The sequence below is a fragment of the Scleropages formosus genome, chromosome 14, assembly GCF_900964775.1.
Source record: "Scleropages formosus chromosome 14, fSclFor1.1, whole genome shotgun sequence".
Classification (NCBI taxonomy): domain Eukaryota; kingdom Metazoa; phylum Chordata; class Actinopteri; order Osteoglossiformes; family Osteoglossidae; genus Scleropages; species Scleropages formosus.
Window position 1 is genome coordinate 13,261,659 of NC_041819.1, and position 25,823 is coordinate 13,287,481.

Here is a 25,823-nt window from a genome sequence, read left to right on the forward strand (position 1 = left end):
GCATAGGGTTGGAGGGGGAGGGGACACACCCAGGTTGGGACCGGAGACCTCAAAGACAGCAGGACCCGGTCAAGCCTGCTGCATCACTGTGCCACCCCCCCCATAGTCAAGAAGTAACCTGACTGCAACTACTTTTTGACTTACCCTCGTAGTATGTATCATTTTTGCACGTAAGGCAGCCACACCTTTTGATGAATTGAAAATACTGGTAAGCCTTTTCAGTAGAATGCAAACATGCTGCAGGAAGCCTTCATGGTATTCATACCAAGGAAACAGATTTGAGAACAGTTAAAAGCTGTGTGGTTCTGCAATGTCCCCCACTCCACAGCTTTGAGCTAACGACCCTCTTGGGTCCTGAAACCAACAGAAAGCAACAATGAAACTGTGCTCAAACATTCATGTCACTTATATTTCCCTGCTAATGCATCTCAAAAGCACAAAAATCTACAGTGCTTTCATGCCCTCTCAGAAAGCCCACGAGGCCCTGGGTCACTCGTACGCAGCAGTGCTCCAAGGCAACACCGTGGCCCGTTTCTGAACCTGCAATTTTCAAGTTAAGGACAAAAAGCATAACAATTTAAAAGAGGCAATTCAGAGTGATGGATCTCAAAATAATCCTGACAACAGAAAAGTTTATCTAAAAAAAAACTTACAGTATAAAGTGAGAGATATTTTGTTTTTTTTGGACGGAAATTGCACATAATACACACATTTGCTTTTGTATAGCTGCTATCTCATCTGACCAGACACTACGCTATATTGCCGGTTCAGGAGTTTTGCGCTGCAGAAGTGCTGTGAACCCCATGGTGCAAGTTACTGCCTAGACCGAGCCCATTCAGCACCCTTTTTAGAGGTATTACTGGTGTAACGAGAGATGGAGAGCCTGCTAGACTGGGCTCCAAAGGACTGTAAGATGGGTCAGCCTGGTCTGTAGTGCCACAGGACTGAAGCTCCTCAGGGACCGATGCACAAACGCAGCACTACAGTATATATGTGACTTAAAAACATTTCTTTTTTTTTTTTTTTAAAGATTTTGCAGCGATGCTATATGCTGTAGCATACCTGCAACAGGGTACGTTCAAATTTCTTGAAGGCAAGTCCTGGAAGCTTGTGCACAGTTAGTTACTCCCGTCACATTGCATTTGCTGTCTCCAATATCATGGCCTGGCCTATCTAATGATGCTTCAGCTGAACAGCGGAGCAAACAACAGGTCCGGTGAAAGCCCAGGAAACAGCCTGCTGGATAGTAAACTCTACAAATTAAGCTGTGGACATCGGTCATTAAAACAGATATCGTTTATATCCAAGCCTACTGACAATGGCATGTTTTTTGTTGGTGATTTGTTGGCCTGGAAGAGTTCTAATCATTTTCAGTACTAGTAAATCTTTACTATTTAACGTCTCTGTTGGAAAATAGTGAATCATAAAGTATTTCTCATAGTGCTACGAGGCTTTCGTAATTCTTGAAGGATGTATGAAATTTGTCAGTGGTCAGATCTATAAATTTAGGGAAGCTAATGAAAATGCTGAATCCACTAGTGCAATCTGGAGAACACTCATGGTAACTAAAATAAAATGTACCTGTTCTGTGCTTTCTAGAAAAGTAAATCAAAACACTTCAGCTAGATTGTGTTGCCACTAAAAATTAAGTGTTTAATCAGTGCACCTTGAAGATGCGTTCAGTATATCTGAATCAATGCACCCAAAAAGCCAAGGCCTCAATGTCAAGAACCAAACAAAACCAGAACCAGAATTAATGATATATATCTATATTTAACATATCTACTTGAATACTTATTTTTTTCCAAAAAACTACTGTCCCATGTACCAAACTTGAAACACTTCTGACAAGCCAGCATTCCCACTGTGATACTGCTCTTAGAAACTATAGCATTATTGAACTCTGACAATAAAGCTATATTAGCTTTTTGGATGGAAGCCATTGTCCAAAAAACCTAACTGTGGACAAAAAAATGTGAAGAACAGAGTTGGATAATATCTTTAGACATTGTCATATTACAGATATTGCACAAAACTTTCTTACTGACAATATCAATGGATGAAGAAAGGGCATTTGACAGAGCTCAACTGGACTTTCTCCTAAAGGATATGGAGTCTATGACCTTTAGCAATAAATTTATAAAATGTGATAAAAACAATTCTGAATGTACCAAAGGCCAACATACGGACCAGTGATGCAACATCAGATGCTTTTGTTTTACAGCCACAGCCTGCAAGAGTGTTTTGAATAACTGTCAAGCCCCTGCAATATAGTACAGCCCCTCCATAACAGACATTCAACTTATCACGTCAACTTATGACTCTATCCTTCTATGCTGATGTACTGTTGTACTTGACCAGTCCCTATGTAAGCTGAAGCATTTCACTAATCGTCGGAGATTTTAACAAAATGGCTGTTCCTGTGCATAATCAATTTAATTTTTGTTTACACAAATGTTTTTACAATCTGGGAAACAATAAAGATTGTACTGTTATCCACCTAAAGAAAAGTATTTTCCTTGAAAATAGTCATATACTCACCTAATCTGAAATAAAATAAAATAAAATCTGGAGCTGCCTGTAGCAGATATATTCAGTTTATAAAAAGTAGCCTGTAAAAATCCCTTTTATGCTTTCAGTGATGCCACTTATCCATCTGAAGCAACCAATATGATTGTAGAGTAGGAGAGCTGTTTGGAATCACATTATCACTGCTACCTGAACAAAAATTAAAACAGACACCCTTTATTCCATGCAGCTGGCTACAAGCCAGCCTCCCTGTAATAAATGTTGGGCGAGACCCACGATAAGCAAGTGTGTTTCACGAAAGGGCTGGGAGAGGGGGGTAACTGAGTAGGTTTACCATGATAAAAAATGGATGTGGTGCTTTTAGAAGTGGTGACCTGAGTCTCACAGCAGTGCGTCCACACCTACGAGTCCATGCTTCCCACCTCAAAGAAGGGGGACGAGGACCACACAGCACGCCAAGGTCTGAAACACCACCCCCCACAGCTATCCTCTCATTCATGATTCATGGTTTCAACCAAAAAGTCTCAAAGTGGATACATTATTCAGCATCACTTCAAAAAGCCCAAAACAAAAAACAGAAAGAAAGAAAAAATGCATGGATGCGTTCTTGTGAATGTTTTATTTTTGTGATTTTTTTTAAAACTTTTTATTTTTTAAAGAACATAAGAAAGCAGTTTAATTTTGCGATGTCTGCAGAATAGGGTTCAGAAAGGAACAACCACTTCCCAAAGGCTGATGCTGAATTTAAACATTCAGTCTCCTTCATCAAGCTGGATTTTCCTGCATCTTTTTGCAGATTGTGCAAGTAGTAGAGATGCATTTATGAAACAAACTTCCCATGTCATTTAAAGATGTTAATTTTTAATTTAAGGGAAACGGTATCTAAAAGGTATGTATAAATAATACTTCCCATAGTCTCCTTGCATTTTTACAGTGCTATAGAATATGAGAAAATATATATGGTCTCACAGGCCTGACGCCTCTAAACATGGAGATTAATTCAATGTTATGAAACTGAAACACATTGTTGACACTTTATGTCATTGTTACCTCAGTCTGATGTAAAAATATATGAGGAAAAGCAGTTTTATACATTTTGTAATGTATGATGTGTGTGAGAAAGAGAAAAGGAGAGAGAAAAAGAGATACTTTGAGAAAGAAGTGTTAATAGTATCAGCCATATAATGTTTATTTTTTCATCCATTGTCCTGATTTCACTGATACAGAACAACATTGTCTCAAAAATGAACCAGGTAGCATGAAAAGATTTTGGAAGAATATGAAAAAACATGTGCTACCATAACATGCAGAGAGCAATAATAAAGGAAGATCAGGAATATTTTAATTCGGAATCACGGCACATGAAGCAGGACAGAGCAATCATGCACATCGACTCCTAAATGAAGGAGCACAGGGCAGAAAGGTCCAAGTGGTTTTCCGGACCCATTTCACCCAAGATCTCTCCAGCTCATGTACGGTGTAAATGTTCATGCACCGTAACTTCATGAGCATCACCAGATAAAGCCTTTCTTCAGCCACTACTCTGGCATTGTTTTTGCTTGCTTGTGTATCTTATAATACTATATTAAAAAAAAAAAAAAATTGTAGGAGGGTATCAGGATTCATCTATCCTGTGTTTTATGCACCTACTTGAACGATGAAGCTCGGCGCAGCAAGTGGAAGGTAACAAACTAGGTTTACTTGAGTCACATGTCTGCAGCCATGTCTCTTTCTCTTAACGTAATGCATAAATGGTACTTTTGCCGAGATGTACGTCGCTTTGGACAAAAGCATCTGCTAAATGAATAAATGTAAATGTAAATGCTGAGAATGTGTGAGCTGTCATTCTTTAGCCATCTCTATGTTACAGTGGAATAGAGACCCATAATCTTAAGGAGTTTGTGCAGACTCAGCAGACAAGTTCATGTCCTCCCTAAGTCCACAGAGTCAGCTCAACAGGCTAATGTAGCTGGGCTCAAGAAAGAGAGTAATAATTGATTTAAATGGCCTTTTCCCTCTCAGCATTGGCAGCATGATCATGGAAGCCAGTGTGGACAGAACAGTTTGTGATAGATATTATAGCATATCACCGTCATACCGATAAAGAACCAAATGAGAACAGTTGGACCATAAATCAGTCTGGAAAGCTGGATTCATTCTGAGTGTTCCCCTGAGCTGTCGTTTGATGTAAATTCTGTAAAGCAATCTAAACGATCTATTTTTGACTGAGGGCCATCTGGCTCAGAGGCTTCCTTATTTATGAAAGGAGCATTAACTATTGGAGTAGGCTGCCCCTCAGAGACAAGAAATGTTGATATGTGGATAGCATGGCCCATCTCTGCCACCCTGTATTGGCAATCCAGGAGAAACTCTTCCAAAAACCACAGGAGTGAGCAGCAACTTCTCTCACTGAACTTCCTTATACTTGAGACATCTGACACAAACTAGGCCACAAACTTGTTAAGGTGAAAGACTATAACTTACTATAACCTACAGGTATAAGAAATGCTAATAACAGCTCTATGGATCTTGACACAAAATACCATTACACTGACAGTTGTGCAAACAGATTCTGTTGCCACTCGCAGTGAATTTGCATAAAGCTGCAAAAATGCCAATAGCTATCATAAAGTGTGCATTTCTGATGAATAAAAGATCGAAATATATTCAACAGCTCTCTTTCTCAACTATGAAAACAGTTCTGCTAGTTCTGTAATTTGTTTTCTTGTCTGATGCATTTGTCTCTTTGCTCTATGCCTGTGTCACCGCGTGAGAAGATCGCTCTATAAAAATAAGTTGAATTGAACCAAATTGAAAACAGCTATTGCATCATTTATGCTAAAAAAAGTTTCGCACCATCAGGTATTATTAATAAACTCTTTTAAATAAGGGATTAAATATTTAAAATTGCTATTTACATATTATTTTTTTTTGATTTTTCAGAAGTTAAAAAAGGAAAAAAGATCTTAATGGGCCTGATTTCTAATGAATTAGTTTCACGTCCCCAAAAAAGCTCTGTGTACATAGGTAAAAACGTAGGCTAAGTAGGGCAACATTCACATAGACAGATAAATACATAAACAAATCTGGAAGTAGCATAAGTCCAACTAATACTTTGCTTATGGTTCATGGGACAGCCTCGAGAATAAAGCTGCGTATTAATTTGAAATGCCCACGCAAAGGAACTCCTGCATGGATTTAAATCACAGCAGCTACTCCTTAGAGCTCTGGGATGTGGAATTAAAAGGCCACAGATGGGATTGCCTCCACTGCACCACCCATGCCTTCACAGCAAATGGAGCAGTCCTGGGACCACCATTAAGGTATCCATGCAAATGTATGTTTATTTTTTAATGTACTTATTTATTCCATGGCCAGAAAAAAAAAAAAAAAAAGAAAAACTTTTGCAGTTTAGTGAAGGATGTTTCTGTATCTTTTCCATGGTAAACACCGTCTCGTGATGAAGGGACCCAGATGTGTACAAGCCTGATCTGACGTGTGGTGTCGGCATTTAGCAAAGACTCTGACAGCAAGGGGCCTGTCGCCCCTTTCTGGACCCCTAGCTGTGAGAAGCGCTGACACTGATTTATTCTCATTGTAACACGGGCTGTAAATCAATACCATGTACGCTGTTTTTGTCCTCATTAAGACCGTGTTGGAGCAGCAGGCATTTTCGGAGAAAGGAGGTGCCAACAGCGCAGGGGAAGAAATCCCTGAGACAGCATTTCTTGCAGAGCTATACCCTCCGGCTCATTCCAGGAGCATCTGGGACAAGACTTGGAGCGACAGCGTGGCACTGCCCTGGACCCAGTTCCCTGACCTTGACAAAGCACAGCCAAAGTCTCTGCGCTCTCTTAAACACCACATGCACATCGTGACACTGTCTTCTGCTGCAAACTGTTATATTACCTGCCAGTGTCAAGACATTATTTTGCATCTTTAATAGCTCATTATTCACTTTGATATCAGTTTGCTTCCCCACGCTGGTGGTGGGGTACAACATTTGATATAACACTGAGTAAAAGATCGCCAGACAGAAAAGTCTTTGTGGAACTGCTAACACACATTCTGGTGAAAATATGTGGAGGAGATGTCGATTCAATCAATTATATTTCATCAAATTAAATTAGCCTATGACTGATACGTTTTTTTTTAACTTATCCCTACCTCTGTTGGAAATTACACCAAATGGTATTACAGGCAGTCCCCGGGCTACAAATGTCCAACTTACGTAAAAACCCGTTGTTACGAACCACCCCCCGTAAAGCCTATTATATTAAAAATTTGAGTTACGTAGAATTATTTGTAATAACAAACAGGTGCTACTTTGTGACACGCATCAAAACGTGCGTCTACAGCGATTCGTCAGCTCATGGGTGGGGTGCATAAGCCTGGGGTACAACAAAGACTTCTTTTCAGTCGGACCACATTGCTATTAACAGTGTCTCATGTGTTCCCATATTTGGCTTTAATTTTTTTGTTTTTACCCTCCTAACCATGACACAAAAACATAAATGTGATGCAAGTGATGGTGATGCATCAAAGAAAAGAAAAACAATCATGATTGAAACTAAAGTTGAAATAATAAAGCGATTGGAAAAAGGGGAAATGCCGACAAACATTGGAGAAGTGAACATTAAAGTAAATTCCTTAATGTTTTTTATACCTACACACACATTCTCTCTCTCTTCCTCCTCTCTCTCTCTATTATAAATACTGTAGTTACATTTATTATTACTGTTGTTGTCATCATTAATATGACATCATTACATTGTTTTATTATTATTATTATTATTATTATTATTTGTTATTGTTGTTGTTGTATTGTTATATTATTTAAATGTTTTTATGCATAGAAAGGTACACAATGTACTGTATACTTAGACAAACATCTGACTAACTGATGTTAGACACAATCCGTACCTAAATTTCCAATTTACGTGCAAATCCGACTTAAAGACAGACTTGGGAACGGAACTTCTTCGTAATCTGAGGACAGCCTGTACTGTAACAAGTTCCAGTACATATTCCAAAGTTCAGGGGAGCATCCTTTCGGAATACTGTAGCATTCACTTCAGCAAAGAGGAATTCTATTTGCAATCAGAATCTAACTTGATCCACTGGCAACAGGGACACAAAGAACAGAAGGGCAGTGTAACCTGTAATCTAAGTTCATCACAGAGGGAGAAGCTTCCTACTAATGTCCATGAAGAGTGGAAGAGGATAAATTGTTGCTCTGAGCTGTCCCCGTTGCCAGGACTCATCGAGATGTTGCGTTTAGTACCTGTCGGCTGCTCAGTACACCCCCGTGTTACGCAATGGCTGTTCTATTCTCTCTCTACCGGGATCATTCTGAGGGACCAGCTCACCCCTTCCTGGATGAGATACAACGCCTTTTCGTGCCACTACTTTAATTGGTTAATCAAACCCCACATATTAGGAGACTGTTGGATTTTGCTCTGCATTAAAAGCCTTTTAAAGTCTTATGAACACAAGAATATGACCTGACTCTTAATTCTGTTGTATAAATTTAAGACTTGATCAACCGCTACACCCTAACAAGACCCCTTTGCTCGTCTACTTCTGCTCACTTCGTGGTCCCGCATACGAAAGGTAAAGCACTGAGGTTCTCAGTCCTGGCTCCATTGTGGTGGAATGATCTCCCCCTCTCACTCAGAATTGCTGAAACTCTGTCCACATTTAAGAAGGGTCTGAAAACTCACCTTTCCCAGACCCACTTCGCTCAAGATCTCTCCAGCTCACGTATGGTGTAAATGTTCATGCACCATAACTTTATGACCATGCACAGATAAGCCTTTACACAGCCACTACTCCTGTATTGTACGTAAATGTTTGTGAACCTTGAAACAAAAAAAAAATATATTGTAAGAAGGTGATCAGGACTTATCTATCCTGTGTTTTATGCACCTACTCGTGCGATGAACATCGGTGCATAAAGTGCAAAGTAACAAACTAGGTTTACTTAAGAATCACATATCTACAACTATGTCTCTTTCTCCTAATGTAATGCACAAATTGTATTTTCGCTGAGATGTACGTCGTTTTGAAGAAAAGCGTCTGTTAAATTAATAAATGTAAATGTAAATGTATAAGTGACTCTCAAGTGAAGATGGGAGAGCACACATAAGCTTAACATAATAGTTATACTTTTCATAAAGGGGCACGTTTCAGCTGGAAACATACATCATTGTGCCTATAACAGACATACAATCAATTCCGAGATCATATAACAGGAAATGATATCATCCTTAATGGACTGACAGTGTCATTGCTTTGCTTATGTTTCATGTATACTGTAGCAGGGGCTTTCGAGCAGCCAAGCCCTTAATTTAACTCTTGCATGAAATTCAGCACTTCTTCTGTTTTTGCAAATATAGCTTTCAGTGTAAAGGCGATTTTACATCAAAAGGGGACAATAATTGTGGGGAAAAAACACACTGGCAGAGCGTCAGTAATTACACTTCTAAAGTATGATTATCATTGCTGTTGTTATTATGATATTTACTCAAGAGAAAGAACCCTTTTGGAAATCAGGTGTGTTATTTGTGTCTCTTGTCATCTGAGAGCAGACAGAGAGAGCTCTAGCTGAGAGATGGGAAACCCAAGTAGACCGTTTATAGGGCACAGTGTCACTGTGGAACACAGCAGAAGGGCCTCCGAAAGGGGGAGGGCGTGTCTGCACTGACACTACTTCGGAAGCACACTGAAATTACCCAAGCAGGAGTACAGCACGCTGAGGATGCTGGGAGAGGACGGAAGGCACAGAGGTCTAATGAAAGCACGCTGTGGTTTCTTGGTGTCTGAACACAGTAAGAAAGATTAGAACCGTGCTCCAAGGAGCAGCAGCCTCAGAACACTTACCGTCCTTGCGGTGGTAGGTGATCTCCACCTTGCGCTCCTCGGAGCCCAGCAGGGCCTGGGCCACCTGAGCGATGGCGTGCCTCTTGGTGAGCTGCCCGTGGAGGAAGTCGCAGGTGCATGGCTTCTGCATGACGTCCGGCCGGGAGAAGCCCGTCATCTCACAGAAGCCGTCGTTGCAGTAGATGATAGCGCAGTTCTGTGCTCTCGCGTTGGCTATTATGAACTTCTTATCTGCAGAACACACGGTGCTGCATGAGCACTTTCTTCAGTTATGAAAACGAGCAGCATTTGCAATAACATTCGTCATTGGTAACAATCATCACCAAAGGTATCATCACGGTGTATAACAACCAATCGTACAACAGTGACCACATTTCCACATTTACACACAGTAACTTGCAACTTGTGACTGTTTGTGTGTGTGTGTGTGTGTGTGTGTGTGTGTGAGAGAGAGAGAGAGAGAGAGGGAGAGAGCGGTAGAGAGAGAGAGAGAGAGAGAGAGAGAGAGATGGCAGATGGCAGACCTTTCCGATTTCACACTTAATTCCAGACAGGGTACAACATTTTCAAATGGAATTGACACTCATGTTCCCAATTTGAATTTCCATATTTTAAAATGTTTATTTTCCCATAGAATATTTCTCCTTCAACTTTTTAGGACTGACTAGTTAAAACAATGGAGTTGCGCAGCTGCCCAAAGGCAGTACGAGCGAAGGGCTGCTTTGATCTGGAAATACGCGACACGCAGTTTTCCCTCTTACTGTCACTCACTGCTGTGCTCGCGTGCTTTAAACGCGCAGCCCGCGGACGAACCGACACGGCACGTGCCGCCTCTCTTGTCACCGCGCACGGACCGAATGTCACGGAGTTGCGCTGTGCGCCCGGAGGAGGAGGAGTGAGTGATGCTGCCACGGCACGGAGCAGAGCAGAGGGCGAGCTCGGCCGGCGCCACTGACAGCACTGACACTCCGCACACATCCATCGCGAGTTCCTCCGTCAGTCCGTCCGGCGCTCCAAAATTCACACATGGCCTCGCTCGGGCCACCACTTTCACTCGGCGAACAGGTAACATGGTACAAACGCGCTACACGCACGGGCGTGCTCGGTGCTGTGCCGCCTCCACGCAGGCGATCTACTCACTCTGGCCCTCGAATTTGCGGATGATGATGCCCAGGAAGGTGTTCTGTGGAGCGACGTGACCTCTCCGCACAGGCATGATGGAAAAATGTCCAGATGTGCGCGCTGCGAACGCGCGTTGTGCTGCGATACCCCCTCGCGAGTCAGCGCGCCTCGGGCTCGACGCTCGCTCCTTTGTCACAGCTCATCCTCGCGCCGCGCGCTCACGCACTCTCCGCCGCCTTTCTCCGCGCTTCGCCTTATTTATGCGCTCCGTGCGCGAGCAGCTCACGCGCAGCACGCGCAGCACGCGCAGCCACGGGACCGAGCGATCGCGTCCGACTCGCTCGCACCAACATGTCAAAGAGCGCCGAAAATGGATGCGATGTGGCCCTTCCTCCGTGGCGAATGGAAGACTGGAGGGAGTGACGTGGGGCCCCGTGGGTCCGCAGTCCGCACCTTGAGCCCGGCACACACTGTGCACGAGGCGCAGGGAGGGAGCAGAGGCAAACTGCGGGGGGGGGGGGCGCCGAGAGGGAGGGGTTGACAGCCCCTACACTACACACTTCAGCACTGATCCCTCCGAGCACGAGGACTTATCCCCTGTCACGTGCACTGCCTGTTGTTATGGCTAGAGTGTTATGGCACAGGTCAAAACACTGCTATCAACACGTTCACTCTATATATTTCCTCTCCATTACATATGTTTTACTCTACATTTAGTACCCATTCAGCATACTGTACATGTTTCATTGTGTTTGTCGCTGTGTGTATGTGTGTCCCTGTTTTACTGAGTATATGACACTACAGATGTTTAATATATGCAGATATGTGTGCAATGTATGATTTATTCTTGTTCAATTGCATTATCTGTTGTTGGGGCAAACGTATGACTGCACAGGTCAAAAAGTCACAGTAAAAGTCACTGTAGTATTTTAGTCATATAATACAGACTGAAATAGTGCTACTGAAATTCATAACATAAATATGATGTATTGTATATATTCTGGGACAGGCTCCAGTCCACCAGACCCTCCTCAGAACAACTGGTTGTATACCGTGTTTTACACATAGATAATAGATATAGATTTTTAGTCTTCTTAATTAATATAAGCATTTATATACGTACTATTGCTACTACTACTACTACGACTATGTATTTTTGTGGAAGGATAGTTGTAAAATAGTGGCCTGTGTTCTTCCTTACGTAGAAAGAACTTGCTCAAGGCTGCACTGTCCATGGTGCTGAAGCCTTTCATACAAAATCACTGAGGAAGAGGAAAGGCAATAGTACATGTAAACCAGCTTACTGTGTCACTGCCATACAGACACGTACTTTTTTCTGAATGTGATTTATATTTCAACTGAATTGAGTCATGTGACGGCCTATTGAGCTGGGTTACACCAGCAGGCTGTGTAAAACTGCAAATGTGTGCAGGAAGAAAAGCTCTTCATGCTGTATTGAAACATCTGTCTCTGTATTTCAGGAGGACCTTACTGCCCATCTGCTCCATTCAGAAAACAAATGGAATGAAGGACAAATTGGACGAAGACACAAACAGGCCAAACCAAAGAAGGATAATTGCGGATTTATAACATTAGGATTTAGGAGTCGTTTTTACATTGAAATGCTGAATGAAACTAAGTATACATTGCACACTTAGTTGCCACTGGAGCTATGAGGTAGTGTGAGACATTTTTGTGGAAAAGGAATAAGTGCTGAGGAGGAAAAAATGAGTAAATAAAACTGAAAAAGAATTTAATCAATGCCTAAGCATGACCACGTTATGATTAATGCAGTACAAACAATTATGCTTTAAAAATATTTATCTCTATAGTAACATTCATAGTGAATGCACTGTTAGTCTAAGTTAAGTCACTATTTGAACACAGTGCATTTGTCATATTTAGCTAAATCAATACAAATGGGAATAGTGCAGTATCTCTTTATGACTAAAATAATAGCCCAACACACAGCAGTTTAGGGACCAACAGCATAAATGTAATCATCTTTCTGCACCATAACTTTTTAATGGCGAAAAATGTCCTTGAGTATAAATGATGTAACAGCGGAATGTGACATCACCAGTAAGCATGTGCATAGATTAAGGGGGCACCAGCGGGGGTTGCCCCAATGCTGAAAGGATGTTAAATTGTTCCCTCTCAAGAGTTTTTGTGGAGATGCAATAGCAGTGACCTCTGAATCCACCTACAGTAATTTTATAGGTCTTTTAGAGCTACTGGCTATTGGGGTCTGTTAGGTAAACCAAACATTCTTTAATGAAAATGTATGTCTCTATAATTTATGATAAATTAGGATCCCTTCCAGGTTTTCTACAGAAAATTTTCTGAATGTTAATAATAGTATGATTTCAGAAAGGAAAACATTGTAGATGTAAACTAATCTGCAAAAACTATAATGTAGCAGTAAGCAGTGAACACCTGAAAATCTGGGTTTCCCTTTTCTTCTTGAATTGGACTTTCTGTAGAATCATAATCATACCAGAGTGTGGAACAAATCCAGGTCACCACACACAAGTGAAAGTCACCTCCCAGAAACACAAAAAAAACACGAAATACGTACACTGTAGATGTGCTGGCATACCTAGTGTCAAGATTGTGCAAAAGTATCAGGCTACGTATAGCAACAGCCATAATCACAGCTGACATTTATGATACAATTTCACATATAGATGGAAAAGCAATTAAGGATACATAATTAAAAAGCAAGCGTGGTAAAAAGCCAGAAGGCAATTTAAGACAGAAAACAAAACTCTTGCAACTGTTAGCAGTGCACGGAAAAAAGAAAACCTGTTGAGCTCTGAGGTCATCTGGCTGCTCACCCAAATGTACTATACAAGTATTAGTGTTGTAAGTATTAATATTGTATTATCCTTTAAAGACAAGGCCATGTCTGTAAAGGCTACGGAACCTGTTTAGTGCTACATCCCACACATACTGTCTAGGATTGTAATCTGTGTCCAAAGATCACAGTTCTTTTAGAAGATATGAGGGTTCAGAACTGAGAGTTTTGAGGAAAGAAGCACCGTGTTTATCCACATACAGCACATAACATCCTCCCAAGAATCTAGTTGCCTTTGGGGATGAAAAAAATGGCATCTGCTCTCTTATATCAAAATATGCTTGATCCTTCATACAGAGACAATCCGAGGATCTTATATACACACATTTTAAGACTGAAGATCTTTTTTACAGCTGTTGCCTTACCTTAAAAAAAAGCTACTTCCACTCCCTTTTGTTTCATTACAGCTAAGTAAAAAAAAAGGAAAATATAGCCTTTTCAGTGCTTGAAGGGAATATAGTAAATGCCTGAAAATGTAGCTAGGCATAACATCAGATCTAAATATTACATTTACATATTATGGCATCCCTTTTCTGATGTCTCTCTATTTAAAATATATACAGTGTATATTTCCCACCATGTGACACTATGCTACACTTGATGTTGTTAGTAAATGACAGATGGCGATGAGAAAAAAAAATCATCGCAAAATGCTAGAGAGCTGTAATAGAGATTGGATTTGACGAAACTTTGCTCGCCGAGAGGTACAGCAGCTGTGAAGATGAACAGGGAGAATCTTGTTATCAGAAATGATTCACAAACCGTCTCCTTTGGCGACACAGTCGTGCACTCGGCCAGCCACACACGTCGCCTTGTGAAGGTACCGCTGTGTAAGCGGCATCCTTTTTCTCTTGAATTCTGTGCTTAGGCGTGCACATCACCCGGAATTCGAAATGAGACTCGGACCAGAGAGAGGACGCATTGGACATGGGTAATTAGCTGTATGACAGCAGCGGGAGACGACTGATTGAGGGTTAATTAGACAGATGTGGCTCAGTGAAAAATGGATTGCACTGGTGATCGGAAAGACTCTCAAACCCCTCAGAGTCGGGGAAATGGAAGGTAGATTTATAAGCAAAGACTGGTACCGTTCTCCTCTGTCATCTTCGTTTTCATAAGCACGCCAAGATTTAATGACCTCTGTTTAGCCTTCGTATTGCTTCCTCTGATGAGGATTTTTTTACAGTAATAAGTAAAATGCCTTGCGAAACTTCTTTCTCAAATAGCGATCCAAGAATTTGTATCACTTGTATATGTTTCATGAGAGGATAATGATGATGATGGTAAATGTAACCAGGGTAATATTGTATCGGTGGGGGAGCTGTGGTTCTCCCATGATGCTTTGCTGTAGTACAACGTTTGGTGTGAGCCACCGAGGGCAGTTATGAGGGATTTTTGACTCTGTTCTGTGTATGTTACACTTTTGGCACAGTGTGTGTGTGTATGCTCAGTGAGTGCTTGCATTCCACAATACAGTGGGGAAATAACACTTCTGTAATCAAGGTCCTGTTTTCCAAAGCCCTTCTTTGCATGATAGAGGCAGATTATTAGAACATTTATAAAAGACAGCAGAGACCCTGGTATCCAGCATACTGTGTCAATGTATTATTTCAAGAATTAATACTTTTCTACGGTAGGGACACATTGAGAAGGGAAACTGAGTGCAAGGCACAGATAACTCCAAAACAGATTGAGGTGTGTGTGTGTGTGTGTGTGTGTGTGTCTGTGAGAGAGAGAGAGAGAGAGAGAGAGAGAGAGAGAGAGAGAGAGTGTGTAGGGTGAAAATGTGTTATTCAGCTGACACATTTCTCAAAGGGAACTTACCACGCTTGCATACTCATCTTCTTATAATTACAGTGTTTACCATTTATAGCGCTTGATAATTTTACAGCGCTGGGCACTACAGCAGGACTGGCTCCATCAGACTGTAAGGCAGTGAAAATGATCACTGAGCTACCTGCTGTCCAGTGTCAACAGTAAGTGTGCATTAACACATCAGTGTATGGTAGAGCAGCACATTGAAAGCTTTTATAATTTTCACCCTTAGCAGTCTACAAATGGTTATTTAAAAGCCAAACTGTGCCACAGATTTTCCTTAGTGACCTCATCTTGCAAAAATACACATTATAAACACAATACTTCTACTGCTAGTAGGGGTGTAACAATCACTAGTTAGTTGTCAGGGGTAGTGAAATAACGCAGTATGTTTAAATAATGAAGTTAAAAGATTTGAAATGATTGAAAATCATTATTTTTAACCTTCCTCTGTTGCCAGAGGTCAAACCACATGTTTCATACCTTACCTTCCTTATCTATCTAAGTCTGTCTTTGCATGGTGGGGACAAGTTGTGGGGATCTCTGTTGTCCAAGGCACCGCTGCATCAGGTCATCCTTCACGTTTTCCCTGCTCCACCTGTATCAGGCGATCCCCAGCAGCTGGAGACAAGAGCACAAAATCAAGCCCAACTCCCTGCCTCTCTGGTGGTGCCGGTCATACCCCCCCACGATGAGCCACAGCATCCTCCCTTCTGGGGGAGGCTCCACCTGATCCTCAGTTGACCCACTCAGCTCAGTCACCCTGCTGTGACTGCAGTCCATGAATACCGGGGTAGGGAGGGAGGGCCAAATTTTCTGAATGAGACAGAAAACAACAAATGAACTCATTGAATCATTTCCAAGCTCTCATGAGTACATACCTGAGAGGGGTGTAAATCACACATGTAGGGCAGAAGGTAAATGCTGTGAACAGAGACACAGACCTGGAGCTTAAGACTGCTGGTTCGTGTCCCTGGAGTGTCCCTGCTGTAATACCTTTGAGCAAGGCAATTAACCTGAATTGCACCATTAAAACAGCACCGGAAGTGGGTAAAACTGTACGTCACTTGGGATAAAAATATTGGCATTGTAATAATAATAATAATATAGGGAGACTGTCCACACGAAGGACATCCCCTTCTCTTCAATCACAGCTCTTGCTTTGCTAACAGAGACAGGTCCTGGGGAGTGGTGGTACAACATCATCCTATGAAGGGTGACAGCTCACCTTTTTGCCAAAGGCCAAGGCACCTTCGTAACGTGGCAGACCGGGGCCCCAGTCATCATCAGGAGCGGTCACTTGGAGGTCTCCCCTGGTGAAACCTGCTTGTTTTATTGGACAGATAATTACTCGATGCAGGACGACAGAAGGCTTTGCTGTTTGGAGCAGTTCCAGGACTCGAATCCCGGCTATCGGAGCACACTGCACAGGTGGAAAAGCAGAGGCACCTTGAATGACTGCTGACGGCGCATTCAGCCCTACTGCTAATCTCTTCTAAAATTAACTGACTTCCACCAAGGTCATTTCTGCTAAAAAGATGCTGTGCACATTGAAAAGACTCAGCATTCAAGTCATGCAAAGTAATGAACAGTGCTTTTAAAATAATACACCTAAATGGACTAGAACATGTATGTTCCAACTGAGTGATTTGTCTTCTTTTGCTGTCTACTAATCTGGGGTCAAATAAGTAGAAAGTATATATGAAATCCTCTTTTGCAACCTTTTATCATTTCAAATGGGCCTTGTAATTTGTTGCCATCAATGAGATGGACTAGCAAACAGGGCTTAATGGACTCACTGAAAAATAAATGGATCTGGCTTTTTTCCACAATTGAATTTATTTTAAGAAACCCTAAAATGCATCGAGGAGCAGTTATTCTGTGGAAATTGTTAGGAGTACTTAGACTGCCTGAGCAACTGTGTCTTTCTTATTGAGATCAGAAGGTTCTTTTCAAAAGCACTCCTTTTCAAGCCATAATAAATAATGGTCCATCGCACAAAGAAAATGTGAAGAGGCCTAAAGCAGCCATTCATGGAGAACACATCCAGAGAGACAAAACACACATGCTGGGTAATGAAGAGTGTGATCCATGTGACCTTTTTTACGGATACTTGTACTGTATTAGTAATGACTGTATAATGATGAGACAAGCAGGACTGAATAACACATCAATATGTGCAGTATACACGCAGACAGATGTAATCTTGGTTAAAGTATGGCAAAGGACCATAATTTCACTGCACACCTGAAATGTGATAAAACGTGTTATTGACGTTTTTTCAGGATTTTCTTTTGAAACTCAAACCCATGGTAGGAAACATGTGAATTAGCTGAACTAAAGAAGAAAAGCAAACATTTAAAGATGCCAATGCAGTATTATCTGCCTGTTGTTTTCTTCATAGCAGTTCCCACACAGTATGCTGTGTCTATTTATGGCCTGAGACAGGGCGGCCAGTGTGTAATGTATTTACTCGTCCAGAGGGATTCTGCTCACAGATGAGGAATAAACCAATGCTCAATCAGTTGGGTGCATGTGCCCCTCTCCTGCCCATCATAAGCCTCCACATGCAGTTGTCAAGTATTAACCATTCATAAATATTTTTCAACAAAAATGATTTGGAAGATTATTTTCAATGAAAAGTGTTGATGCAGCTGTTACATGGTATAACTAAGCGAGAGCCTGTTCATTCCTTCTGTTGTAAAACCACTAGCAGAGCTCAATGGACGGATTACTGCATTTCTCCCACAGGCAGTCAGGGTGCAATCTGTGGTAACCATAGAAACGGCCCCATCCCTGTAGATCCACCCCTGCTTTGATAGGGTTTGGTCGGACTGATCCAGCTTGGAATTGCATGGGGTGGGAGTCAGTGTCAAATGGTGTGATTCTGGTTTTGATTATATTGTTTGCATTGCCAATGGCCGGCAGTTGTGTACCACCCTCACTGATCGCTGACAACACCGAGATCAAGGCTGAGCTGGTATTTTTATGAATTGCTGAACGTAATTTTCAGCAATTCACAAAATCCCCGGTTTTGATAAGAAGCCTACCTTCACTGTCACTTGGCCATTTCTGTGATTACAGAGCAAAACTGCTCAACCCAGGTGAGGATTCTTACTCGCTGCCTTATCAAAGGCACACACACATTTTCAGAACCACTTGTCCCATACAGGGTCATGGAGCCAACCCGGTAACACAGGGCGTAAGGGGAGGGGACACACCCAGGACAGGACGCCAGTCCATCGCAAGGCACCCCAAGCAAGACTTGAACCCCAGACCCCCTGGAGAAGAGGACTGTGGTCCAACCCACTGCACCACTGCACCCCCAGTGCCTTATCAAATAGCAACACTGTATATAAGATGGCATGTTTGCAAAAAAAAATTAAAATCTGTCATTACTGAGATATTACAAACTTACTGTAAAAGTAAAAACATACAGGCAGAAACATTCACCCAAGGTCTTATGCATAAATAAAGTTCAAACAATCAGTGGCACAGACAAGGTCTTCTGTGGCGGTGAAGCTGGTAGACACCTCCTCCCTAGGGACTGCTGCATGGAGAGATTATATGGATAGCAAAGGCCTTCTAAGAGATGCCAGAACACTAAAACCCTTGTACTCATGGATATGGCTCTTATGCTGCATATTGAAATACAAAATTGTATTTACATTTATTCCTCCGGTAGATGCTTTTCTCCAAAGAGACGTAAAATGCAGGAAAAAACAGAAGTGCGTTTCACCAACAAATGGAGAGACAGATGCAGACACACAGTTCTTGAAGTAGAGACAATTAGCCCAATTCCATAGTTTTTTCCAGCATACATCACACAACTAGCTCTATGTAGAATTGATAGGGGGTAATTCTACGTAGGGGGGTACGGTGGTGCAGTGGGTTGACCCACAGTCCTGCTCTCTGGTGGGTCTGGGGTTCGAGTCCCGCTTGGGGTGCCTTGCGACGGACTGGTGTCCCGTTCTGGGTGTGTCCCCTCCCCCTCTTGCCTTATGCCCTGTGTTACCGGGTTGGCTCCGGTTCCCTGCAACCCTGTATGGGACAAGCAGTTCTGAAAATGTGTGTGTGTACTGTATGTATACATGTGTGTTCTTTATCAGTCAAAACCATGTTAGTGAACAAGTATTTTATAAATATTATACCAGATGATGTAGTGAAAGTTCATAGAGCAGATAGGACATCATGAGAGAAGTTGGTCTAGAAGTGATGTATTTTGAGACACTTTATGAATGATGATAGCAATTCAGCACTTCTGAGTCATTTTACCACACTGGACACAGAACCGAGAACCTTTGCTGATTTTGAACTTTGTTGATTCTGAAGCAGGGAGAGGTGAGGGACTGTAGTGGTTTGGTTGGGGCATTATCGATTGATCAGGTCCTGCAGGTATTTGGGAGCAAATCCACTGATGGTCTTGGAGGTTGTAACCAGATGGTTGAACTTGAACAGGGCAGCTACAGGGAGCTAATGGAGAGAAATAAGAAGGCGGTATACATGGAAAGGCTTTGGCAGGTCAAACCAAATTTATGCAGCAGAATTCTGCATCAGCCGGAGAGGTTCGATAGCAGAGGCTAGGACACCAGACAAGAGGTTATTTCAGCAGTCTATGTCATGCCTTGGAGCAGAACTGTGTTGTGAGAGAGGTACAGATCCTGCAGATACTATGCAAGACATGGCTGCAGGACTGGCTGATGGCTTTAATGTGTTGCAAAAAGTAGAAACTCCAGTCGATCACTACTCCCGGGCTCTTGATTGATGAAGCCAATGAAATCAGCATGTTGTCAGCTTTGTCTGAGGAACAAGCTGCAATAATTGAGAAAACTTCTGTAGCTCCATAGGGAAAAGAGAAGCAGAGCTTAGTATCATCAACATCGCAGTTATAGGAAAACCCATAAAAGGCAATTAAAGCGTTACGGGAAATGATGTAGATTGAGAAAGGTAAGGGGTGCAGCAGCGAACCATGGGGAACACCAGCTGAGAGACTGAGGGGAAAACAGGGAGCTGCACCAAACCACCTGATAAGATCTACCTGTGCTGTAGATGCTGTTTTGTTTGATTTAAAGATGATGAAGAGGGACAGCAGGATCTGGTGGACCAAGGACAGGGAGGCCACTGTAGCCAACACGAGAGCTAGGGTGGCAGTTTCAGTGGAGTGTAATTATCCAGACTGATAACTGTCAAGATCATTTTGGGCAGGCAATGTAAATTATATGCTGCACCTTAAAGAGCTTTTGAAAGAAAAAGGAGAAGAGAAACTCGCCTGTAAATCTGGACTGAGTGTCGGTGCAGACAGGGTTTCTTTAACAGAGGAGAGATGTGAGCAGTTTCAAAGACAGATGGGGAGACCAGAGGAGAGAGGAATTAATTATAGGAGAGATAAATAAATTACAGGACATAGCCTGTATGAGAGACACTAATATAACTCTCTATATTCTATGCCAGGGGTGCGGTGGCGCAGTGGGTTGGACCACGGTCCTGCTGTCCGGTGGGTCTGGGGTTCGAGTCCCGCTTGGGGTGCCTTGCGACGGACTGGCGTCCCGTCCTGGGTGTGTCCCCTCCCCCTCCGGCCTTACGCCCTGTGTTTCCGGGTTGGCTCCGGTTCCCCGTGACCCCGTATGGGACAAGCGGTTCTGAAAATGTGTGTGTGTGTGTGTGTATTCTATGCCAGGTTTGATTTTGCACATGCAAAAACTTTCCTCTAGCTGCAGTTATAGAACTCATTGTTAGAGAATTACAACCTTTTGTGTGTGTACACCCATGTTCCAGAGTGAGATTACAGATGTTTCAGATCAAAATTTTTTGAAAACAGCATCCCATATTTCTCCAAGATGACTTGTCCTTTTCCAAAAAATGTTATATTGGTGTACTGGAGTAACTTCCCAGTGTAAAAAAATGAAAGTTTAATTAAACCTTCTTTCGGTTATTAAATTATGGCTGTTGCCTCTGAGAAGACATCATAATGGGTATATGTAGCAGAATATTACTTTTTGGTTAATAAGCGGATGGATATACCTCCTTTTTATTAATAGCCAAAGTCATTTTGATGTATGAGCTGCTGCTTTAATACTTTCCAAGCCATCATCACTGCAATTTCAATAAATTTCTCAGGCAGCAGTTAAACCTTTTTATAATATCTTTGGATTTTTACATTGCACTTTACCTGCTAATTATTTCAAAGTAACACGGTTGAAGCTGTGGGCAGATTCTAGCTGGAGGGGGATGCGGTCAATGTTTTGCAGCACGCAGCTGTATTCCACCGGCTCCGTGGGTGTTCCCCTGGTATCACCCCTTCTACATGTTCCGCCGTGAGGCTCATTGACGCCCGTTCCCCTGCCGCACGTGGCACGGCCCTGCCTGTCTGTGGGCGCAGAGCTGTCTCATTTGGTGACTTGTAATGAAACACGACTGACTTGGCCAGCTCACAGGGGAAGGCCTCTTCTCCGAGGGCTGCTGGGAGGCGCTACAGCTGGACATTCGGTCACATGGTGACTGATCCTAATTGCAAGAGGCAGTCTGTGGCCAATGCGTCACTCTCAGGGACATGTCAAAGTTACTATCCCAACCAAATCATGGCAAATTTAGAAAACAAGGTGTGAGAAATGTCTGGAGCTGTGGATGCGCCAATCTGACTGTCTGTGTTGCAGATCTCTTTCTGAAGTGGACTAGTTTACATGTTTGTGTTTTTTTTTTTAAAATTTTGTTTAATTTTGTTTAATCTTTTTTTACTTTAAAGCTCACTTGTACACCTTACTTAGAGCTATTATTTTGGATTATGATGTATTACAGATAAATAGATTATAATGTTAGCTATAATAATAATTGTTACAATGAAAATGTACAAAAATACACACACACACACACACACACACACACACACACACACACACACACACACACACAATGCCTACAACTGCTTGTCCCAAGCGGGGTCACGGCGAACCGGAGCCTAACCCGGCAACACATGGCACAAGGCTGGAGGGGGGAGGGGACACACCCAGGACGGGACACCAGTCGATTTCAAGGCACCCCAAAGCAGGACTTGAACCCCAGACCCACCTGTATAATAATAGCATTATAACATTTAAATTATAACTATTATGAAGCCCCCTAGTGGTCGCAATGTCTTAGCACACTCAGAGATTTAGATTTACATTTACATTTGCATTTATTTATTTAGCAGACGCTTTTCTCCAAAGCGACTTCCAACGAACTCTATCTAGTGTTATCAGTCCATACACCTTATTCACCAAGGTGACTGATGGGACAAGTAATGTAGCACACAATGCTTTTCGAATGTCTATTATTGTTTCTTACTGGATATCATCACAGCAACAGTCCTCTAAAACTGAGGGCATATAAAGTTCCACTCCCACTGTTATTGCTTTCCATGGGTCCATGGTGTCTGCAATCACTGCAATAAACTGTAAAAATTTCTAAATGTCAACCCTAACTCTTAGACAGTTCTGTTCTTCATGCTAGACATCTTAGCAGTTTCATATTGCACGTGATTATGAAGAAAAGTTCCGCACAGAACGAGTAGGAGACTACCTCAAGTTACCTGAGGAGACACATAGCAGAGGGAGCTGTGTCCATGAGAGAGTCAAAGACGTGCCCACTGTACTGGTGGAACCTCAGTGCTCTGGCTGACCAGCCGTTAACCCTGAGGAGATGCTGGCTTTCTTTCAGACAGGTGGAAAATGGGCACCTGATATCACCGAATGGAATCTCAAGGCTGAAAATGAAACCTGCTTGGCGCTCATTAAGTATAAAGTGGTAATTCGAATTAAACTGATATCAATTACATGCTCCTGTTTTTAGAAGGTAAGCAATTATACAAGCAATTTGAAAAGAAGAAAGCCTGTCCTTTAAATACCCTCATACTCTGATATAGGCACTGATAAGCAAAGCAGAAATGGCCACACTCATCTACTCTATCCTTGTGTTTTTAATGTGGCTTCAGTAGGTCACTTGGAAATTTGCTTCGTTGCCTGGTGTTAGAAGGTAACGCTGGAATCCAAAAGATCACTATGTTTGCTTTCATGCTGAGAATGACAAACTCAGTGATGAACTATTTTGGGGCCATAGTCAATGGTGAGCTGGTAACCTAAGCAGACATTCTGAAAGTTAACCCTAAGACTCCGGACTGATCAGAGGTACGGTAGCAATCGAAAGTGTGAGACCACCTCTACAGTGTGGGCAGTACTTGTATGGGACCAACTGGAGTGAAAGCAGACGACTGAAAGCAAAGCGACCCACAAGTGTCCTATAGCTCTGGAAACTGCTGAAAAACAGCTGGAAAGACAGGGAGGACCATTTTCTCATCAAACTTTTTTAACCAAATGCTCTGTGGGGGAAAATAGTTTACCGGTGTGCCCTCAAACTTCTGACTGAAAGTGTATGTGTACTTTTAACCACTGCCTCTAAGCGTGTCCCCAAACAGAGCAGAAAACTGAACAGTCACATTTCCAGAACCGCTTGTCCCATACGGGGTCGCGGGGAACCGGAGCCTACCCGGCAACACAGGGCGTAAGGCCGGAGGGGGAGGGGACACACCCAGGACGGGACGCCAGTCCGTCGCAAGGCACCCAAAACGGGACTCGAACCCCAGACCCACCAGAGAGCAGGACCATGGTCCAACCCACTGCTCCACCGCGCCCCCTCCCACTGAATAGGCAGTTCTGCTATAATGCAATAGTTATGTCTAAATGAGGGGTGCAGCAGGTTTGGCCTGTGCCTGCTCTCTGGTGGGTTTGGGGTTCAAGTCCCGCTTGGGGTGCCTTGCGACGGACTGGTGTCCCATCCTTGGTTTGTCTCCTCCCCCCCCCGAGCCTTGTGCCCTGTGTTGCCGGGTTAGACTCCAGTTTGCCACGACCTGGCTTGGGACAAGTGGTTTCAGGCAATGTGTGTGTGTGTATGTTCAAATGAAACATTACATTATAGTAATGTGTAATAAAAATAATAGTTTCATTGAGATTGGAAATAAAGTTTGGGGCAGCGGATTTGGCTGGGTCCTGCTCTCTGGTGGGTCTGGGGTTTGAGTCCTGCTTGGGGTGCCTTGCAGTGGACTGGCGTCCTGTCCTTGGTGTGTCACCTCCAGCCTTGCGCCCTGTGTTGCTGGGTTAGGCTCGGGATAAGTGGTTGTAGACATTGTGTGTGTGTGTGTGTGTGTTTGGGACAGAACACAAAATACAGTAATCATCACCTGCGAAAGCTAATCTTACATAAAAATTCAATAATAAAATTCAATTACAAGCAGCTTCTGTAACCTTTATTATTCTGTGAGAGCACAGGTCAGAATACCGAGCTGCTTAATGAATAAAAATATATGAAAAATTTATTAAAGACATAAAATCCTCAAACAATTATCATGGTTTCCATTCATGTTTGCAGAAAAACCTGCAATTTTCATGCAGTGTTAGTTTCATGACTTGAATGTCGCATATACTGTATAATGTGTACACTAGCATTAAAAGGTTTGGAATCACCCAGAAATGTTAATGTTTTCTAAACAATTGATACTTTTTCGTCAAATTACCATGAAATAGATGTGAAAAGGCCCAGATGCACAACTGCTCAAGAGGACAAGTACACCAGACTGTAGTTGAAACAGATGCCTTACAGGTCTTCAGTAGGCTGCTTCCTTAAATAGTACATGCCAGATAGCAGTGTCATGAGCAATAGTGAATAGATGACTTTAGGACGCTGGCCTCAGAGGCAGCATTTCGAACAAAAAGCCATATCTGAAACTGGTGTTGAGTCTAAGTTAGAGGTGTTTACATCATTAAGGAGAACATATGTGAGATGTAAAGCAAATGAAAGGATTCTGGAGGAGTGCTTGATGTCTCCTGTCCACCATGGTGGAGGCAGTGTAATGGTATGGGGCTGCTTTGGTGCTGATAAACTGGGAGATTTACACAGATTGTAAGATATTATGAATCAGAAAGGTTACCAGTATATTTTATGTCATGCCATCCCCTGTGGTCAGTGTTTGATTGGGGCAAATTTCATCTTATAGCAGGACAATGGTCTGAAACACTTGTGAGCGATATGAAACCTATTTGGTCAAGAAAGAGGAAGTCAGAGTATTGCCTTTCATGGACTGTCCAGCACAATTAAGAATTCTTTGATATGTGTAAAGTGTAATGCAAAAAACAGTTATATGACATAAAAATAATGTTATGACATTTTCAATGTATTGACTCATTTCTGATCAATTTAATGCTACCTTGTTGAATACAAGTATTAATTTCTGTCAAAAGCATGAAAAATTATGGGTGATTCTAAAGTTTTGAATGCTACTGTATACACACACGCACACACACACACACACACACACAATACATGTATGAGGCAAGAAATGGCTCTACTGCAGCAGGCCACAGTTCCAGTCATTTTTTATGGTTCCATCAAGTGCCGGTGCACATAGCTGTAGGTTCCACTTGGCTGGACTTGTAATACACCAGTTTGCAGGGCTAGTCTAATAGGATGAAATAGAGCTGCGTAGCGGTGTTGAGATCGGTGGAAACCGCATGGAAACCAAGGATTATTTCGCTGACACTGCTGCCATTTAATAAGGCTGTGCAGCAGTTTTTTTTCTGTAGTTTAGTCA

At 42.4% G+C, this 25,823-nt stretch overlaps 1 protein-coding gene across 1 annotated transcript in view; it reads right to left on the reverse strand.

Annotated features, from left to right (window-relative positions):
* Window positions 1-10,790, reverse strand: part of LOC108919960 (potassium voltage-gated channel subfamily H member 7-like) — a 55,957-nt gene extending 45,167 nt beyond the window's left edge. Inside the window, exons 1-2 of the mRNA XM_029258200.1 lie at window positions 10,552-10,790; window positions 9,412-9,642 (exon numbers count right to left, since the gene is read on the reverse strand). Coding sequence (XP_029114033.1) covers window positions 9,412-9,642; window positions 10,552-10,627 — 307 coding nt within the window. The 5' untranslated portion in view covers window positions 10,628-10,790. The remainder of the gene's footprint in view (window positions 1-9,411; window positions 9,643-10,551) is intronic.
* Window positions 10,791-25,823: the final 15,033 nt, after the last annotated feature.